General features: G+C 42.3%; 1 protein-coding gene across 1 annotated transcript; it reads left to right on the top strand.

Moving 5' to 3' along the window:
- On the top strand, positions 6,008 to 8,191 carry LOC104738346. The gene is made up of 4 exons (XM_010458534.1): positions 6,008 to 6,037; positions 6,875 to 7,144; positions 7,196 to 7,623; positions 7,714 to 8,191. The coding sequence occupies exons 1-4, from the start codon at positions 6,008 to 6,010 to the stop codon at positions 8,189 to 8,191; spliced, it is 1,206 nt and encodes a 401-aa protein (XP_010456836.1).

Here is a 15,453-nt window from a genome sequence, read left to right as displayed (position 1 = left end):
AACTTCCTGACAGTACCGCAACTTCCTGATATTACCGCAACTTTGTGACAGTACCCCAACTTCCTTACAGTACCGCAACTTACTGGTCTACACCGGCTGTACTCGTCCTTTACCGTGTTCACTCGGCTTGCAACCATCCTTCTCGGTCCGTACTGCCTTTGTTCATGTACGCCCGACCTGTGCGCACCATCTCCATCCGCGTACGTCTGATGTGTCTGTATCGTGCACGACCTTGTACCTCCGATCATGTACGTCCGTCTGTACCGTCCCTGTCCGTGTACGTCTGTCCTGACCGTACCATGACCTTTTTCGTGGTTTTTGACTGGGCCATTCTTCTTCTTCGACCTCTTTTTGGACTTGGCCTTTAACCTCCAATCACTGGCCATTTTTCGACTCGTTGATTTTTCTTCGGACTTCCTTCGGTCGTTCTTCTTTATTTCCTCTTCCTCTTCTGTCTGAGTCTTTTCCGGGTTGATTCTTCGGACTTTTGTTTCAGAATTTCTACCCTTAATGAGGGTCACTACATTCTCCCCCCCCTTATAAGAATTCGTCCTCGAATTCTGGAGTCTTCTTCTTCTTTTAACGCGATGATATTGCTTCTTGTCATCTGCGTCTTCATCTTACTACCAGCAATATACCTTGCCAATTTCCTAACTTTTGCCACTACGCCATAGACTTGATCCCTTCACTCCATTGTTAAGCTTCTTCATCTCCAGCATTCATCCGATTTTCATATACTACCTCCTTTAGGTACTAAAGTTGCTTCCTTGGTGTACCGTGATCCATCTAATCACTTAACTCCTTGTCTCCATGCTTCTCTTTCTTCAGCTTGTTCCTGAGTCCTTTCTTTTGTCGTAAATTTTGATTTACTCCGACTTCTTGGTTCTTCAACCTTCGCTCTTTTTCTTAGCTCTTCCTCTAGTCTACTTGGACTCTATCTTCTCATTCTGTAACCTCCATGTCCTTGATTGATTTTATCACTGGACTTGTTCACATGGTCTTTGGTATAAACCATTGACTTCTTCACTTTTGCTGTTTGCATTTATTTACAAACTCTCGTTCGCCTCGCACGCCTCATTTATCTTCTTCACCACGCTTGGTTCGATAGAACCTCACTGGTTTTGGCGTAAAATATAAACTTTGCTTTTCCTCCTTGGCATGCATTATTTTCTTGCACCCTCTCCTTCACACTCATGTGATCCCTCTTGACCATGAATTATCTTCTTGCACACTCTTGATCATGCTTGATCAATCCTCCTTCTCAATTCGCTCTGCCAATTTTTGATTGGTTTGCACTTCTCCTCTTTTGTTTGATTCTGCCCTTTACTCAATCTCATTCGCCCTAGTCCTGTTCATCACTACTCTTTCTAGCTCTTTCTCCTTAACTGATCTGATTCACCTCTCCTTGGTCGAATTCTCTTGTCTGATCGCGCTTCGTGGTGGCTTACGTGAATCCTTAATCAATCATACTAAACCTTTGCAAGCTAATTATGAATAATTAACTATGCAACCTACTAGATGCTAATGCAATTAAAGCAAGCAGTTAAACAAGCAAGATTAGCAAGCAACACACAACAAGTAGATAACCGCACTAGAGATTAACACAAATATTTTACACCCCGAAGGAAAAAATAGATGAGTTCCTCCTCCTCCTAGCCGTCTACTAAACATGGTTCGAATCCTAAAAAACAACACAACTAAGGTTAAGTCTAGCAGATTACACAAAAGGAAAACCTATTCGACCCTTACACACACCCCCAAAAGAAAAACTTCCCGTAACCCACTCTTCACTGGTTCTGTGGCTTACTGCACTCCTCACAAGTGCACACACACCACCCACTTGGCTCGTCAGATTGTGGTTCAGCGGGAGGCTCGGTTGAGATTGGGGCAGCAGACGATGAGGTTCCGACTTGGTCCGGCTGGTTCTCGGCTCAAACATCCTAAGCTGATTGGGTCTCACTCGCACGCACAACTTGGCCTATCGGATTCACTTCCGCTTGGACTACTTGGTTCAGAAAACGATAGGAAAAGTGCCATTGCATCCCTCACTCGAGACACTCAGCATGCTCTGAATTGAACATGCGTCTAAGCGACGTTCTCCAACAATCTCTGGTTCGGTGTCCCACTCCTTGACACAAATCGCAATAGTAGTGGTTCCTAAGTTGAACACGATCTGGATAGGTCACCCTTTTCTGAGCGGTAGCCCTGGTCGTTAGGCGTCCTCTTGGCTGCAAAAATGCGGAATGAGTGTCCGGCTGCGCCCCTGAATGCACCTCCTGGTCGATCACCCTTGACCTTTTGGTACTACTCTTTTCTTCCTCAAACCTTGCATATTCTCGGTTCAATCTCCCTAGCTCGAACATTCTGCTGATCCTTCTCGTCTCTATGACTCTTGGTTCTCCAATTTGGTCAGGCAACACCATTCGAAATGGTATAGCTCGAATTGGACTGTTTTGTCTCGGCTCCACATGGTCTGGTCCATCTCGGGTCTGGCACAACTCTATCTGGTCTGTTCTTCGCACTCGCATCCATTCTCGGTTCCACGCTGGCTTCAACTTTGGGTTCTTGGTCTCGCGGCATCCTGCCTTGATTACTTCTCACCTCGACCACTAAGGTCGATATTCCTTCTCCATCGCTCGACGATATCTCGATCAATTCGACGTAATCCTCCACATCCGAAGATACCTCGATCACCTCCATGTTTTCTTTCGCTTCTGGTATTGGCTCATACGACTTGAAGTCTCCGTCACTTGGGTTTCGATCTCTCTCGACCTCTTGTACTGCTTCGTTACCACCAACTCCAGCAACTTCTCCCGGCGTCACTTCCTCACCACCAACTTCACTTGTTGGATACACTTCGAGCAGAAAATTGAGAATTCTGTCGACTGCTTCTGGGTGTTCTCTCATATATTCGTATGCACTTTCGTCGCCAATCTGGTCCTCGACAAGGTCCAACAGTAGATGCCGCAACCTGTCAGCGATCTCGACTTCCTTCTCCCCATGATCTCCAACTGGAACGGTTTGAAAGTTCCCTTGCGCGTCCATCTTAACTTGGATACGACTTGGATCTCCAATCTCCAACACCACTGCTTGATTATCTTGATCCACTTCCATCTCTTCCAACCCTTCCAGACCCTCTAAGCTCCAAGTATCTAGGCTACTGCTCTCTGACTCGGTCGACAAGTACCCATTGTGATTCCCATAATCACCGTATCCCAGCCACTCTCCTCTTGAACCATCCCCATGTCTCGGCCACCCTCCACCTGAACAATCCCCGCAATTTGAGTCACCTGGAGACATCTAAACACACACAAGGGTAGGTAAATTGCTAGTCCATTCTAAGGTTCAAACTTAAAACTAGACAAGCTAACAACCGGAATTCTAAATGTGTTTTTGCGACGCATTTACAAGAGAAAACATTGAAAAGCACAAGTGCCAGCGGGTCCGAAAACACCACTCTGATACCACCGCTTGTAACGCCCCCAAACCGTACCTATGCCCCGGACAAGGACACAGACAGCCCGCAGGACGTCACGTTGGGAGATCGCACCCTGATGGTCCGGTCGAGGGACAAAAGCTGCAACTTCCCGACCAGTCCTCCTGGACACGACTCCGCCCGCGGCCGAGGTTCGCTTAGGCTTTGCAACCCTTGCGGTCCTGGCGCGTTGTGTTGACCGCAAGGGTTTCCTTAAAAATATATAAGGCCGAGTATCAAATGCAACTTGCCATGTTTCCTTAAAAACAATTATATTACTTTAATAATTATTACATTTAAAATAGTTATCAAACCAATATACATAAATAGTCGGATACTTCATAGAATGCATCTTGAAAATATATAGGGTTTTACAAAAACACATGAAAACAAGCCCTATCCAGTACCCTAACGTTTGCTCCAGCTCTAGACACTTCCTAGACTTCCTGCGAGACAAAAATATTATCATGAGTAATCTAGTATTACTCAAAGAGCCTGGGTACCCTTTCCCTAAACATGCATTCTACTTTTCCCCCACCCGACTACCCCAACGAGCAAGGAAACAAGCAAAGCAATCAAAGTCACGCAACAGAAACGATAGCGGAAGCATTAACAAACCAAAAGGCAAGTGATAAGGTTGTATAAGACAAGATGATATATCATGGTTTTTACGGTTTTTAACCATGATACAAGTGTGCTTCTTGAGTCTTTTCATTTGTTTCTAGGATTGTTTTTGAGTCTTTACAGGTTATTCAGGAATTTGGCACGGAAGGAGCAAAGTGGAGCTATTTGGATGACTTTGGAGTATTTTACAGAAGGAAAAGAACTTGGACTCGGATCAGAGTAGCAGTGTCGACCGGCACCGAAGGAGCATCGGTCGACACCTATGTTTATCTGACGAGAGAAAGAAGAAATTGGAAGTTTTACAATTTTACCCAAAGTTTTCCTAAATTGCAACACAAGTCCCTGACGTGTTTTAGGACATATAAATAGTGTTTTTGGGTTTTAGAAAACCCGGAACTTATTTTCTAGCAAGTTTTTGAGAGAGAGATATTGAGAGCTTTTGGGAGAGAAGGAGATCAGAACTGCTTTGTAGAGAAGAATTCTTGAACTCCCTTCTTATTTTTTAATATCTATTGCTTATTATTCAGTATGATGTCTTGTTCTTCATTAAACATGTCTGAGTAGTTTGCTTGTTAGGTTTAGGGTTTTTCACAGGGTTTTTATGATTTATTAGATCTGTGATTTTTAGGGTTCTTAATCTTTTATGATCTTCATCTTTGGTTGTTCTTCACAATAGTTCTTGATTGATCACCTAGAATTATTATCTTAGGGAAATTAATTGATATTAGAATATAATTGTTTTCCTGATTAAAACCATTGATGAACAAAATTACTTTTTACAAAGAGATTTGGATTAGTGATTTTGTAAACTTATCTAAACCTGTTTTTAAAGATATTTTTAACTTAGAATTTTCCAAAGAGATGTTAGATTTTCTGGTTTTAAATTTAGATAATAATTGTAGTGAGAACTGAATTATTTTACCAAAAAGTTTAGAGTTCTAGATCTGATTTTTATTGCAATAACCCTAATTAATCTATTGATTTAATACTTCATAATTACCTGAGAAATCTTTTGATTTCCTGATTTCACAACACCTTGATTTAATATTTTGCATTGTCTTCTTTTGTTTCTAATACAATTTAATCTGTTTAGCGTAATATCAAAAACTCTATAATTTATTGTGTTTGATCTTGAGTCTCTGTGGATTCGACCCCTAAGTACTACATTGATCTCTTGTTTGAGAGAGTAGCTCTAGGGTTAATTTGAGCATATCAAATTTTGGCGCCGTTGCCGGGGACTCTTTGATCTACCATTAGATTTGAGTTTTGTTTTTCGTCTAAATTTTTCATTTTATTTTCTACTTACACGCTTTTGTTTCTTTTCTCTTGTGTGTTTCAGGTACAGGCCTAAGCCTAACACCCGGAAGAATCATACTGGTCCAGTTGTTAAGCTTACAAACCAAGAGTTAGGACAACTAGAGCGTGATAACACAAAAGCAGCCAAATCAGCCAAGATGGTCAACCCAATCATATTGAGACCAGATGCGGATGGTGCTTTGACGGATCAAGAGGGCCACTTGTACAATGAGCAGGGCCAAAAGCTTGATGCAGAAGGGAATATTATTGTTGAAGTTGCTGTCGGAAACGACCAAAATCTGGTAGTTGACGAACAGGCCGACGGTGTCGATCGACACCAACAGGGTATCGGTCGACACCCCCTTCCTGCAGACAGACGTGGAGCTGCAAACCATGTCAATAATCCGGTTCGAAGACAGGAGAACAACCGAGACTTGATCAGGACCATTGCTGACTACAACCGGGCTGATCTTGTGTATGAGAACCGGTCTGCTATTATTCCTCCCCCAGACTTATTTTATGTGTCCGTCCGGTATCTCTGCTTTCGCCCAATAATGTTTCACCCTTTGGCCATGAACAGTGAACTTCTCTCCTTTGGAATTCAGCAACACAATGGCTCCATATGGTCTAACTTCTTGGACAGTAAGAGGACCATACCAACGGGAACGGAGTTTACCCGGAAATAGCTTCAAGCGAGAATTGTAAAGGATTACCTGGTCATTAGGCTCAAAGTGCCTGGAGATGATCTTCTTATCATGATATGCCCTGGAGATGATCTTCTTATCAATTTTTCAATGAGAAGCCTTTGGACCACATAGAGCATTTTGAGGATCTTGTAACCAGTATCAAGGCTAATGGAGGGACGAGGATTACATCTTCTGCAAGCTTTTCCCTTACTCACTTGCAGGAGAGGCATCTCAGTGGTTGAAGCAGTTACCAGCTGGATCATTGACAAATTGGCATGACGTCAAGGTAGCCTTCTTCAACTACTTTTATGATGATGCATTGTCAGATGAGTTGAGAGTAAAGCTGTCATCTTTCAAGCAAAGACCAGATGAAGCTTTCAAGGCCGCTTGGGTGAGATTCAAAGATTATCAGAGGGACTGCCCACACCATGGTTTCTCAAGGGTTCAATTTCTGAGCATTTTCTTCAGAGGGTGTGACTGGGAGTATCAGTTGGCTTTAGATGCTGCAAGTCATGGGAATTTCAAGACAAGATTTCCAGAAGATGCTGAAGCTTTGATTGAAAACTTGGCCTCCAGCAATAGTACTAAGAGAGCTGATGCTGAACAGAAGAGATTACATGGAGGGTTTGATTCAAACCAGTTAGCTTCTGTTGATGCAAAGCTGGATTCAGTGCACAATCTCCTTGTGGGTAAGAAATATGTTCAATTTGCTGCTGAAGCTGAGACATATGAGCCAAAACCTGATCAAGAAAATCGTGAGTAAGAGGATGTTAACTATGTCTATGGGAATCAGGGACAACGGTTTGGAAATCAGCAAGGTAACAGACCTTACAGTGGAAACAGCCAACGCAGTAACTTTCAAGGCAATTCTTCTGGTTTCACTCCCAAACCTGACTATCAAAAGCAGCAACAAAGCAGTGGATACACAAGGACCTATGGCAACAATTCATATCAGTCTCCACCTCCAAAAACAGCTGAGAGTAGTAGTGTGGAAGCTATGCTTGAGCAGCTTTTGCAAGGTCAAGAACTGATGACAGTGACCTTCAATGGGAAGCTTGACAATGTCTACACTGAGCTTAATGGGAAGTTTGAAGTTTTGAATATTCATGTCAAGAAGCTAGAAAGTCAGGTTGCACAAACAGTTGGATCCATCAAAAGGCAAGAGGGATTTCTCCCTGGGATAACTGAATCAAATCCCAAGCATTCATGCAATGCAGTGACCTTGAGAAGTGGCAAACAACTCCATTCTACACCCCAGAAGGATCAATCTCATGATCTACTTGAGTTGATTGATGTTGAAGAGGATGAGGATGTTTCTGCGGAACTAGTGCTGACCGACACAGAAGAGCATCGGTCGACACCCTGTCCACCCGAAGCCACAGATTCTACACTAGAAGTCAGCATCGATCGATGCCACCTTGGTACCGATCGATGCCAACCACGGACCGAAACCCAGAAAGACACATCTTCCACACCAGTTGCAGAGAGAGTTTACAAACCCAAGGTTCCTTTTCCTAAGAATCCAAGGAAGTCCAAACAAGAGTTAGATGATGCTAAATGCAAGGCAATGATGGACAAGCTTATTTTTGAGCCACCTTTGATTGATGCTGTGAAGACTTCTCCAATGCTTAGGAGATATGTCAAGAGGATGGTGACTAAGGATTTGAATGCTGAGCAAGGAGTGATGATGATATCAGCTCAAGTCAGTGCTATTATCCAGAACAAGATCCTAGAGAAGCTTCCTGATCCAGGTAGTTTTGTTCTTCATTGCACTATATTCACTGACAGATTTGCTAGATCTTTGTGTGATCTTGGTTCTAGTGTCAACTTTATGCCAAGATCAGTGGCTCTTCGCCTGGGTATGACAGACTTCAAGCCTACCAAGCTCACTCTTATCCTTGTTGATCGCTCAATTCGCATTCTTGATGGTGTACTTGAAGATGTTCCAATTAAAATTGGTGAATGCTTGTTACCTACTGATTTTGTGGTACTCAAGTATGAAGAAGAACCTAAGGACCCTCTTATCCTGGGAAGATCATTCTTAGCCACTGCTGGAGCTATAATTGATGTCAAGAGGGGACAAATTGGGCTTAATATTGGTGATCTATAACTGCGCTTTGACATGGACAAGATGGACAAGAGGCCAACCATTGCTGGTCAGACATTCTATGTAGACACTTTGTCTAATCTTGCTGAAGAGGTATTCAAGGAGCTGCATCCTAAAGACCCACTTGAAAGAGCATTGGTTACTTATGTAGAAGAGGTTGAGCATCTTTATGACATTGCTGCTGGGTATGTCAAGCTACTTGATGCTAATGAACAAGTGAAGAAGCTGGTTGCTAAAGAGGAATTGGTTAGTACTTCTTCACAAGCTGAAATTTTTTCCGATTGGAGTTTAGAGAAAGCTCCAAAGCTTGATCTCAAGCCACTTCCTGCTGGTTTAAGGTATGCATTCTTGGGTGAAAATTCTTCTTATCCTGTTATAGTTAATGCTTCCTTAAACAATGCAAAGCTCACTTTACTGCTAAGCAAGCTGCGCAAGTTTCGCAAGGCTCTTGGCTATTCTCTTGATGATATTGTAGGGATTTCTCCAGACTTGTGCATGCATAGGATTCATCTTGAGGAAGGAGCTAAGACATCCATTGAGCATTAGAGGAGGCTGAATCCCAATTTGCAAGATGTTGTCAAGAAGGAGATCATGAAATTGCTGAATGCTGGGATCATCTATCCAATATCTGACAGCAATTGGGTTAGTCTAGTACATGTTGTTCCTCTGAAGGGTGGAGTCACAGTTGTGCAGAATGACAAGAATGAGCTGATCCCTACAAGGACAATCACCGGACATGGGATGTGCATAGATTACAGGAAGCTGAATGCTGCAACCCGAAAAGATCACTTCTCGCTGCCCTTCATTGACCAAATGCTTGAGAGGTTAGCCAATCATTCATACTACTGCTTTTTGGATGGCTATTTCGGGTTCTTCCAAATTCCGATTCATCCTGATGACCAAGAGAAGACTAATTTCACTTGCCCCTATGGCACCTTTGCTTACCGAAGAATGCCCTTTGGTCTCTGTAATGCTCCTGCGACATTTCAGAGATGCATGATGTCTATCTTCACTGATATTATTGAAGACTATATGGAGGTATTCATGGATGATTTTTCAGTTTATGAGTCTTCATTCAAGAACTGTTTAGAAAATCTATGCAAGGTGTTGGCAAGGTGTGAGGAGAAGCATTTAATGCTCAATTGGGAGAAGTGCCATTTTATGGTTAGAGATGGTATAGTGCTTGTCACAAGGTTTCAGAAGCTGGTATTGAAGTTGACCGCGCTAAGATAGAGGTGATGACAGGTCTTCAAATGCCAGAGAATGTGAAGGCAGTAAGGAGTTTTCTTTGACATGCAGGTTTCTATAGGAGATTTATCAAGGATTTCAGCAAGATTGGTAGACCACTTTCTGATTTGCTGTGCAAAGATGTCAAGTTTGAATTCACTGATGAGTGCAGGATAGCCTTTGAAAGGATTAAGCAAGAACTTGTGAGTGCTCCTATTATTCAGCCACCAGATTGGGATCTCCCTTTTGAAGTTATGTGTGATGCTAGTGACTATGCAGTGGGAGCAGTGCTGGGACAGAGAAGAGACAAGAAGCTTCATGCAATTTACTATGCAAACAGAACACTTGATGATGCACAAATAAATTATGCAACAACAGAAAAGGAGTTGTTGGCGGTTGAGTTTGTTTTTGAAAAATTCTGTTCTTATCTAGTTGGATCCAAAGTCATTGTTCATACTGATCTTGCTGCTTTGAAGTATTTGATGCAAAAGAAGGATGCAAAGCCTAGACTTTTGAGATGGATTCTTTTAGTTCAAGAGTTTGAGATTGAAGCGAAGGATAAGAAGGGGATTGAGAATGGTGTTGCTGATCACTTGTCTAGGATTAGAATTGATGATGATGTGCCAATCCAAGATTGTTTGCCTGAGGAACACGTCTATTTTGTGGATACATGGTCTTCAACTGATGAAAACAAGTGTCTGTCCTCGGATGCAGGTGGTGCCGATCGATACCACCATAGCATCGGTCGACACCCATGCTTTCTAGAGACAGACTGGTCGTATGATGGAGATTTAGCTGTTGTGGCTAGCTCCAATCCACCCTGGTATGCTGATATTGCCAATTAGCTTGCTGCTGAGGTAGAACCAGAGCAATTCACTGGCTATAACAAGAAGAGGTTCTTGAGAGAGCTTAGGAGATATTATTGGGATGAACCTTATTTATTTAAGCATTTCCGTGATGGAGTTTACAGAAGATGTTTGGCAGAGACTGAGGTACCTGATGTTTTGTTTCATTGTCATGAGTCTGACTATGCAGGACATTTTGCTACATTCAAAACAGTGTCCAAGGTCCTCCAAGCAGGCTTCTGGTGGCCAACGATGTTCAAAGACGCTCATGAATATGTCTCAAGATGCGATGCTTGTCAGCGGAAAGGTCAGATTAGCAAGAGGAATGAGATGCCACAAAACTTCATTCTTGAAGTTGAAGTGTTTGATTGTTGGGGTATTGACTTTATGGGACCGTTCCCATCTTCCTACAAGAAAAATTGCATCCTAGTTGTTGTTGATTATGTCTCCAAGTGGGTTGAAGCAATTGCATGTCCAAAGAATGATTCTGCAGTGGTTCTTAAGCTGTTTAAGACCATTATCTTTCCAAGGTTTGGAGTGCCTCGAATTGTCATCAGTGATGGAGGTAAGCACTTTATCAATAAAGTGTTTGACAAGCTACTGAAAAAGTATGGAGTTCAACATACAGTGGCTACTCCATATCACCCTCAAACTAGTGGGCAAGTAGAGGTTTCCAACAGGCAGATTAAGGAGATTCTTGAGAAAACAGTTGGTGTTACAAGGAAGGATTGGGCTGCAAAGCTTGATGATGCACTATGGGCATATATGACTACATATAAAACACCACTTGACACCACACCTTTTCATCTGCTTTATGGGAAAGCATGTCATCTTCCAGTGGAGTTAGAGCACAAGGCAGCCTAGGCAGTTAAGTTAATGAATTTTGATGCCAAGACAGTTTCAGAGAGAAGGTTAGTGCAGTTGAATGAGTTGGATGAGCTGAGATTTCATGCATTTGAGAATTCAAATCTGTACAAGGAGAGAACCAAGGCATATCATGATAAGAAGATCATCTCCATGCACTTTGAGCCTAATGACCAGGTACTCCTTTACAATTCTCGCTTGAAGCTATTTCCGGGTAAACTCAGTTCCCGTTAATCTGGTCCTTTTACTGTCCATGATGCCATTGTGTTGCTGAATTCCAAAGGAGATAAGTTCACTGTTAATGGCCAAAGGGTGAAACATTATTGGGCGAAAGCAGAGATACTAGACGGACACATTGTGCGTCTGGACGAAGCACCCTCCGCCTAATCCGTTGCCAAGTCCAGCTAATGACTTAAAACAAGCGCTGAGTGGGAGGCAACCCACTTGGGAATTTTTTTATTTTCAATTTTTACGATTACTAACATATTAATTTGTGGTTTTGAGTTTTATTGTTTCAGAAAAAAAAACAAAGGAAAAAGTTTCGGATACCATTGATCAAACTTCAGCATCGATCGATACCACCTGGGTATCGGTCGGCACCATTACTGGATCGCAGGTGATCAAAGAAAGGTTTAATGGGTTTAAGCAATTTGGGTTTGCGAAAATGGGCCTGAATTTGCCACTGGGCCGGGTCCGACAGAAGTAGCATCGATCGATGCCACTTACTAGGCATCGGTCGATACCGTTAAAACCGAAGAAGGCTGAATTTATCAACAAACCATTAGATGTTTGGGGAGAGTATGAGACAATGTTGTATAATGCTTGGTTAGGAGTAGAAATTGAACCAACCAAGTTTGTTGATCCTGCTCTTCTGCGCAGACTTGGAATTTATGATGAGGTCATGAGATTGATAGATAGGATACATCTGGGGAATATTTGCACTAAGCAGTACGATTGCTCTCCGGATCTAGTCAGACGGTTTATGGCTAGTGTTAGAGTTGTTTATGCTAATGAGCAGGCACTAGAGGCACGAGATGGTTGGTTGTGTTTCTTTATTGAGGGAAAACAGTACACGATTAGGTTGCAGGAGATATGTGATGTGTTTGACTGGCCACATTTTTACGAAGGTACTGTTTTGCCTCAGACCTATTCGGATGTTGGTGTTTTGTGGTCTTATATAGGAAATGGAGTTTATGACTCTAAGAAGAGTGTTCAGACAGATGTTCGCCATTCCGCACTTCGATACGTTCTTTGGGCTTTTGGGACCACTTTTCAGTGTAAGATGGAGCCTAACAAGATGAGAGCTGCTGAGCTTTATCTATTGGGTATTGGGATTGGACGATTGATTCCGAATTTGACTGTGCGGCAGGATCCTTCAGCGCCCAACTATGGGGCTGTTTTTGCACATCACTTGGTTGATCTTCAGAGCAAGCCGTTTTTGGGTCGCGGCCGCAAGATTGAGTATGTTGGGAGACTTATCACAGCTATTCTTCAGTGGAAGAACGTTCCGACTGACGGGTACAGTATGCTGCAACAACGGGTTCTCATGGATGAGCAGTATATGAGGAGTACAACCTGTATGAAGCCAGGTTTGTTGTGGAGATTCAGGGATGAGACTGGAGAGCATCNTCCGCACTTCGATACGTTCTTTGGGCTTTTGGGACCACTTTTCAGTGTAAGATGGAGCCTAACAAGATGAGAGCTGCTGAGCTTTATCTATTGGGTATTGGGATTGGACGATTGATTCCGAATTTGACTGTGCGGCAGGATCCTTCAGCGCCCAACTATGGGGCTGTTTTTGCACATCACTTGGTTGATCTTCAGAGCAAGCCGTTTTTGGGTCGCGGCCGCAAGATTGAGTATGTTGGGAGCCTTATCACAGCTATTCTTCAGTGGAAGAACGTTCCGACTGACGGGTACAGTATGCTGCAACAACGGGTTCTCATGGATGAGCAGTATATGAGGAGTACAACCTGTATGAAGCCAGGTTTGTTGTGGAGATTCAGGGATGAGACTGGAGAGCATCTGATACGCCTTCTCCGACCAGACCTCACTACTATTGGAGATGATCCAGAGCAGTTACGTTTTCTACCGTCCGCTGCTGACCTTGTCACTGCTCCTCCTTCCCGTCGCCATCGGACTTCAAGGGCTACTGCCGCTGCTGCACCTGTTGAGGACTTAGATGGTCCTAACCCTGTTGGGGGTTTGGAGATTGGTTCTTATTCTGGTACTTCAGCATCTGATTTTCCCCCTTTTCCTGAGCCTCCACAACCTTTTGCTACTATGAGTCCTACCGCCTACCAGGAGTACCAGACATCCACCATGCGTGCCATCTGGAACGCGATTGCTCGATTGTCTCGTTGTCGTTGCCTTGGTCGTACTAGGCATCGTACTAGGCGCAGGTCACCTGGTGATTCCGTCTCTGATGACGATGATGTTTCTGCTAGCCCCTGATCATGGTTTTTTTTTATTTTTTTCCCTTTTTAGGATTGAGTCATTTTTATTCTTGCATTGAGTCAGTTTGTGTTTGAAATTTGTGTGAACTTATGAATTATCTCTCTATCATGTTGCTTTTAACTTGTGTTTATGTTTGAGTTCTTAAGAGAACTAACATCAAAAGGATTGATCCCACAACACAAGAACACAACTAACTGCAACTAAGGAGTTTTGGCCAAATTCACTGTTCGCCGAGGGTGTCGATCGACACCACTCTGGCATCGGTCGGCACCATAGGGTAACCCGAGGAAATTCATCTTTTCATTCAAATTTTTCAACACAATTTTTGTTTCTTTACCCTTCCCTTGCTTGAAAACACTGGGGACAGTGTCGTTTAAGTCTGGGGAGTTAGTACTAACTACTAACTTAGTTTTGGGTTTTTAGTGTGTCAAAACCGATTTTTGTTTTTATTGGTTCAAATTTTTCAAAATTTTGGAATTATGATCTTTAACTAATGACTACCGTTCTTTGGCTAATACTCTAATGACTCTTGACTAAGCTTGACCTCAGAACTGAAGTGTGGAAAAGACTATAAGCTGTATCAACAATCCTGAAAGCCCTTATTCAAAGGATATCTAGTTAAATTAACGTTGTCTCAACTTTTATCAGGATTTTAACCGGACTTAATCTCTTATTTTGGGGTTGGAAATCAGTGGACTAAACTTCCTTTTCAGGCCATACAAGACAGTGCAATTTTTCAAGGTATGTTTCACCTCTCTCTTCCCTTCAGTGTTTTGTGAAAAAAAAAAAGGAAGAATAAAAGATGAGATGATTTTGATCAGTTTAGAGAGGTAGGTAAATTACCTGTGACCTCAGTATTCTATTATTGAATCAAATGATCACACAAAGCTTGGAAGCGAGGGATAGGTAAATTACCAATGACCCCAATATTTGCTTACATCCTTGATTTGAAAGAGAAAAAAAACAACTCATTAGAAGTGAGAAAAGGGAGAGGAAAGGAGCTGTATGAAGAATGTCTTGGTCTGAAGAGAGTCCATATGCCACTGATCGATACACCAAGGTAAGAACTCATCTGTATTTGCTTTAATTTATGTAATGAGATGACAATGGTGAGACTAGAGATTCTAGAGGATTATGGGATTTAAGTAAGGAATGTTCTTGAGAGTTAAGGCGATGAAGAGTGCGAAGATCAGTTGTCTGCAGTTGAGGGAGTTCCTATGTTTTCAAACCTCTTCCACAGGTCTAAGTTTCTGTTTTGCTTGAGGGCAAGCAAAGGCTAAGTCTGGGGGAGTTGATATATCATGGTTTTTACGGTTTTTAACCTTGATACAAGTGTGCTTTTTGAGTCTTTTCATTTGTTTCTAGGATTGTTTTTAAGTCTTTACAGGTTATTTAGGAATTTGGCACGGAAGGAGCAAAGTGGAGCTATTTGGATGACTTTGGAGCATTTTACAGAAGGAAAAGAACTTGGACTCGGATCAGAGTAACAGTGTCGACCGGCACCGAAGGAGCATCGGTCGACACTTATGTTTATCCGACGAGAGAAAGAAGAAATTGGAAGTTTTACAATTTTACCCAAAGTTTTCCTAAATTGCAACACAAGTCCGTGACGTGTTTTAGGACATATAAATAGTGTTTTAAGAAAACCCGAAAGTTATTTTCTAGCAATTTTTTGAGAGAGAGATATTGAGAGCTTTTGGGAGAGAAAGAGATCAGAACCGCTTTGTAGAGAAGAATTCTTGAACTCCCTTCTTATTTTTTAATATCTATTGCTTATTATTCAGTATGATGTCTTGTTTTTCATTAAATATGTCTGACTAGTTTGCTTGTTAGGTTTAGGGTTTTTCACAGGGTTTTTATGATTTATTAGAT

Source organism: Camelina sativa, chromosome 13, assembly GCF_000633955.1.
Source record: "Camelina sativa cultivar DH55 chromosome 13, Cs, whole genome shotgun sequence".
NCBI lineage: Eukaryota > Viridiplantae > Streptophyta > Magnoliopsida > Brassicales > Brassicaceae > Camelina > Camelina sativa.
Note: the sequence above shows the minus strand (reverse complement) of the source record. Positions and strands in the feature narration are given on the sequence as shown.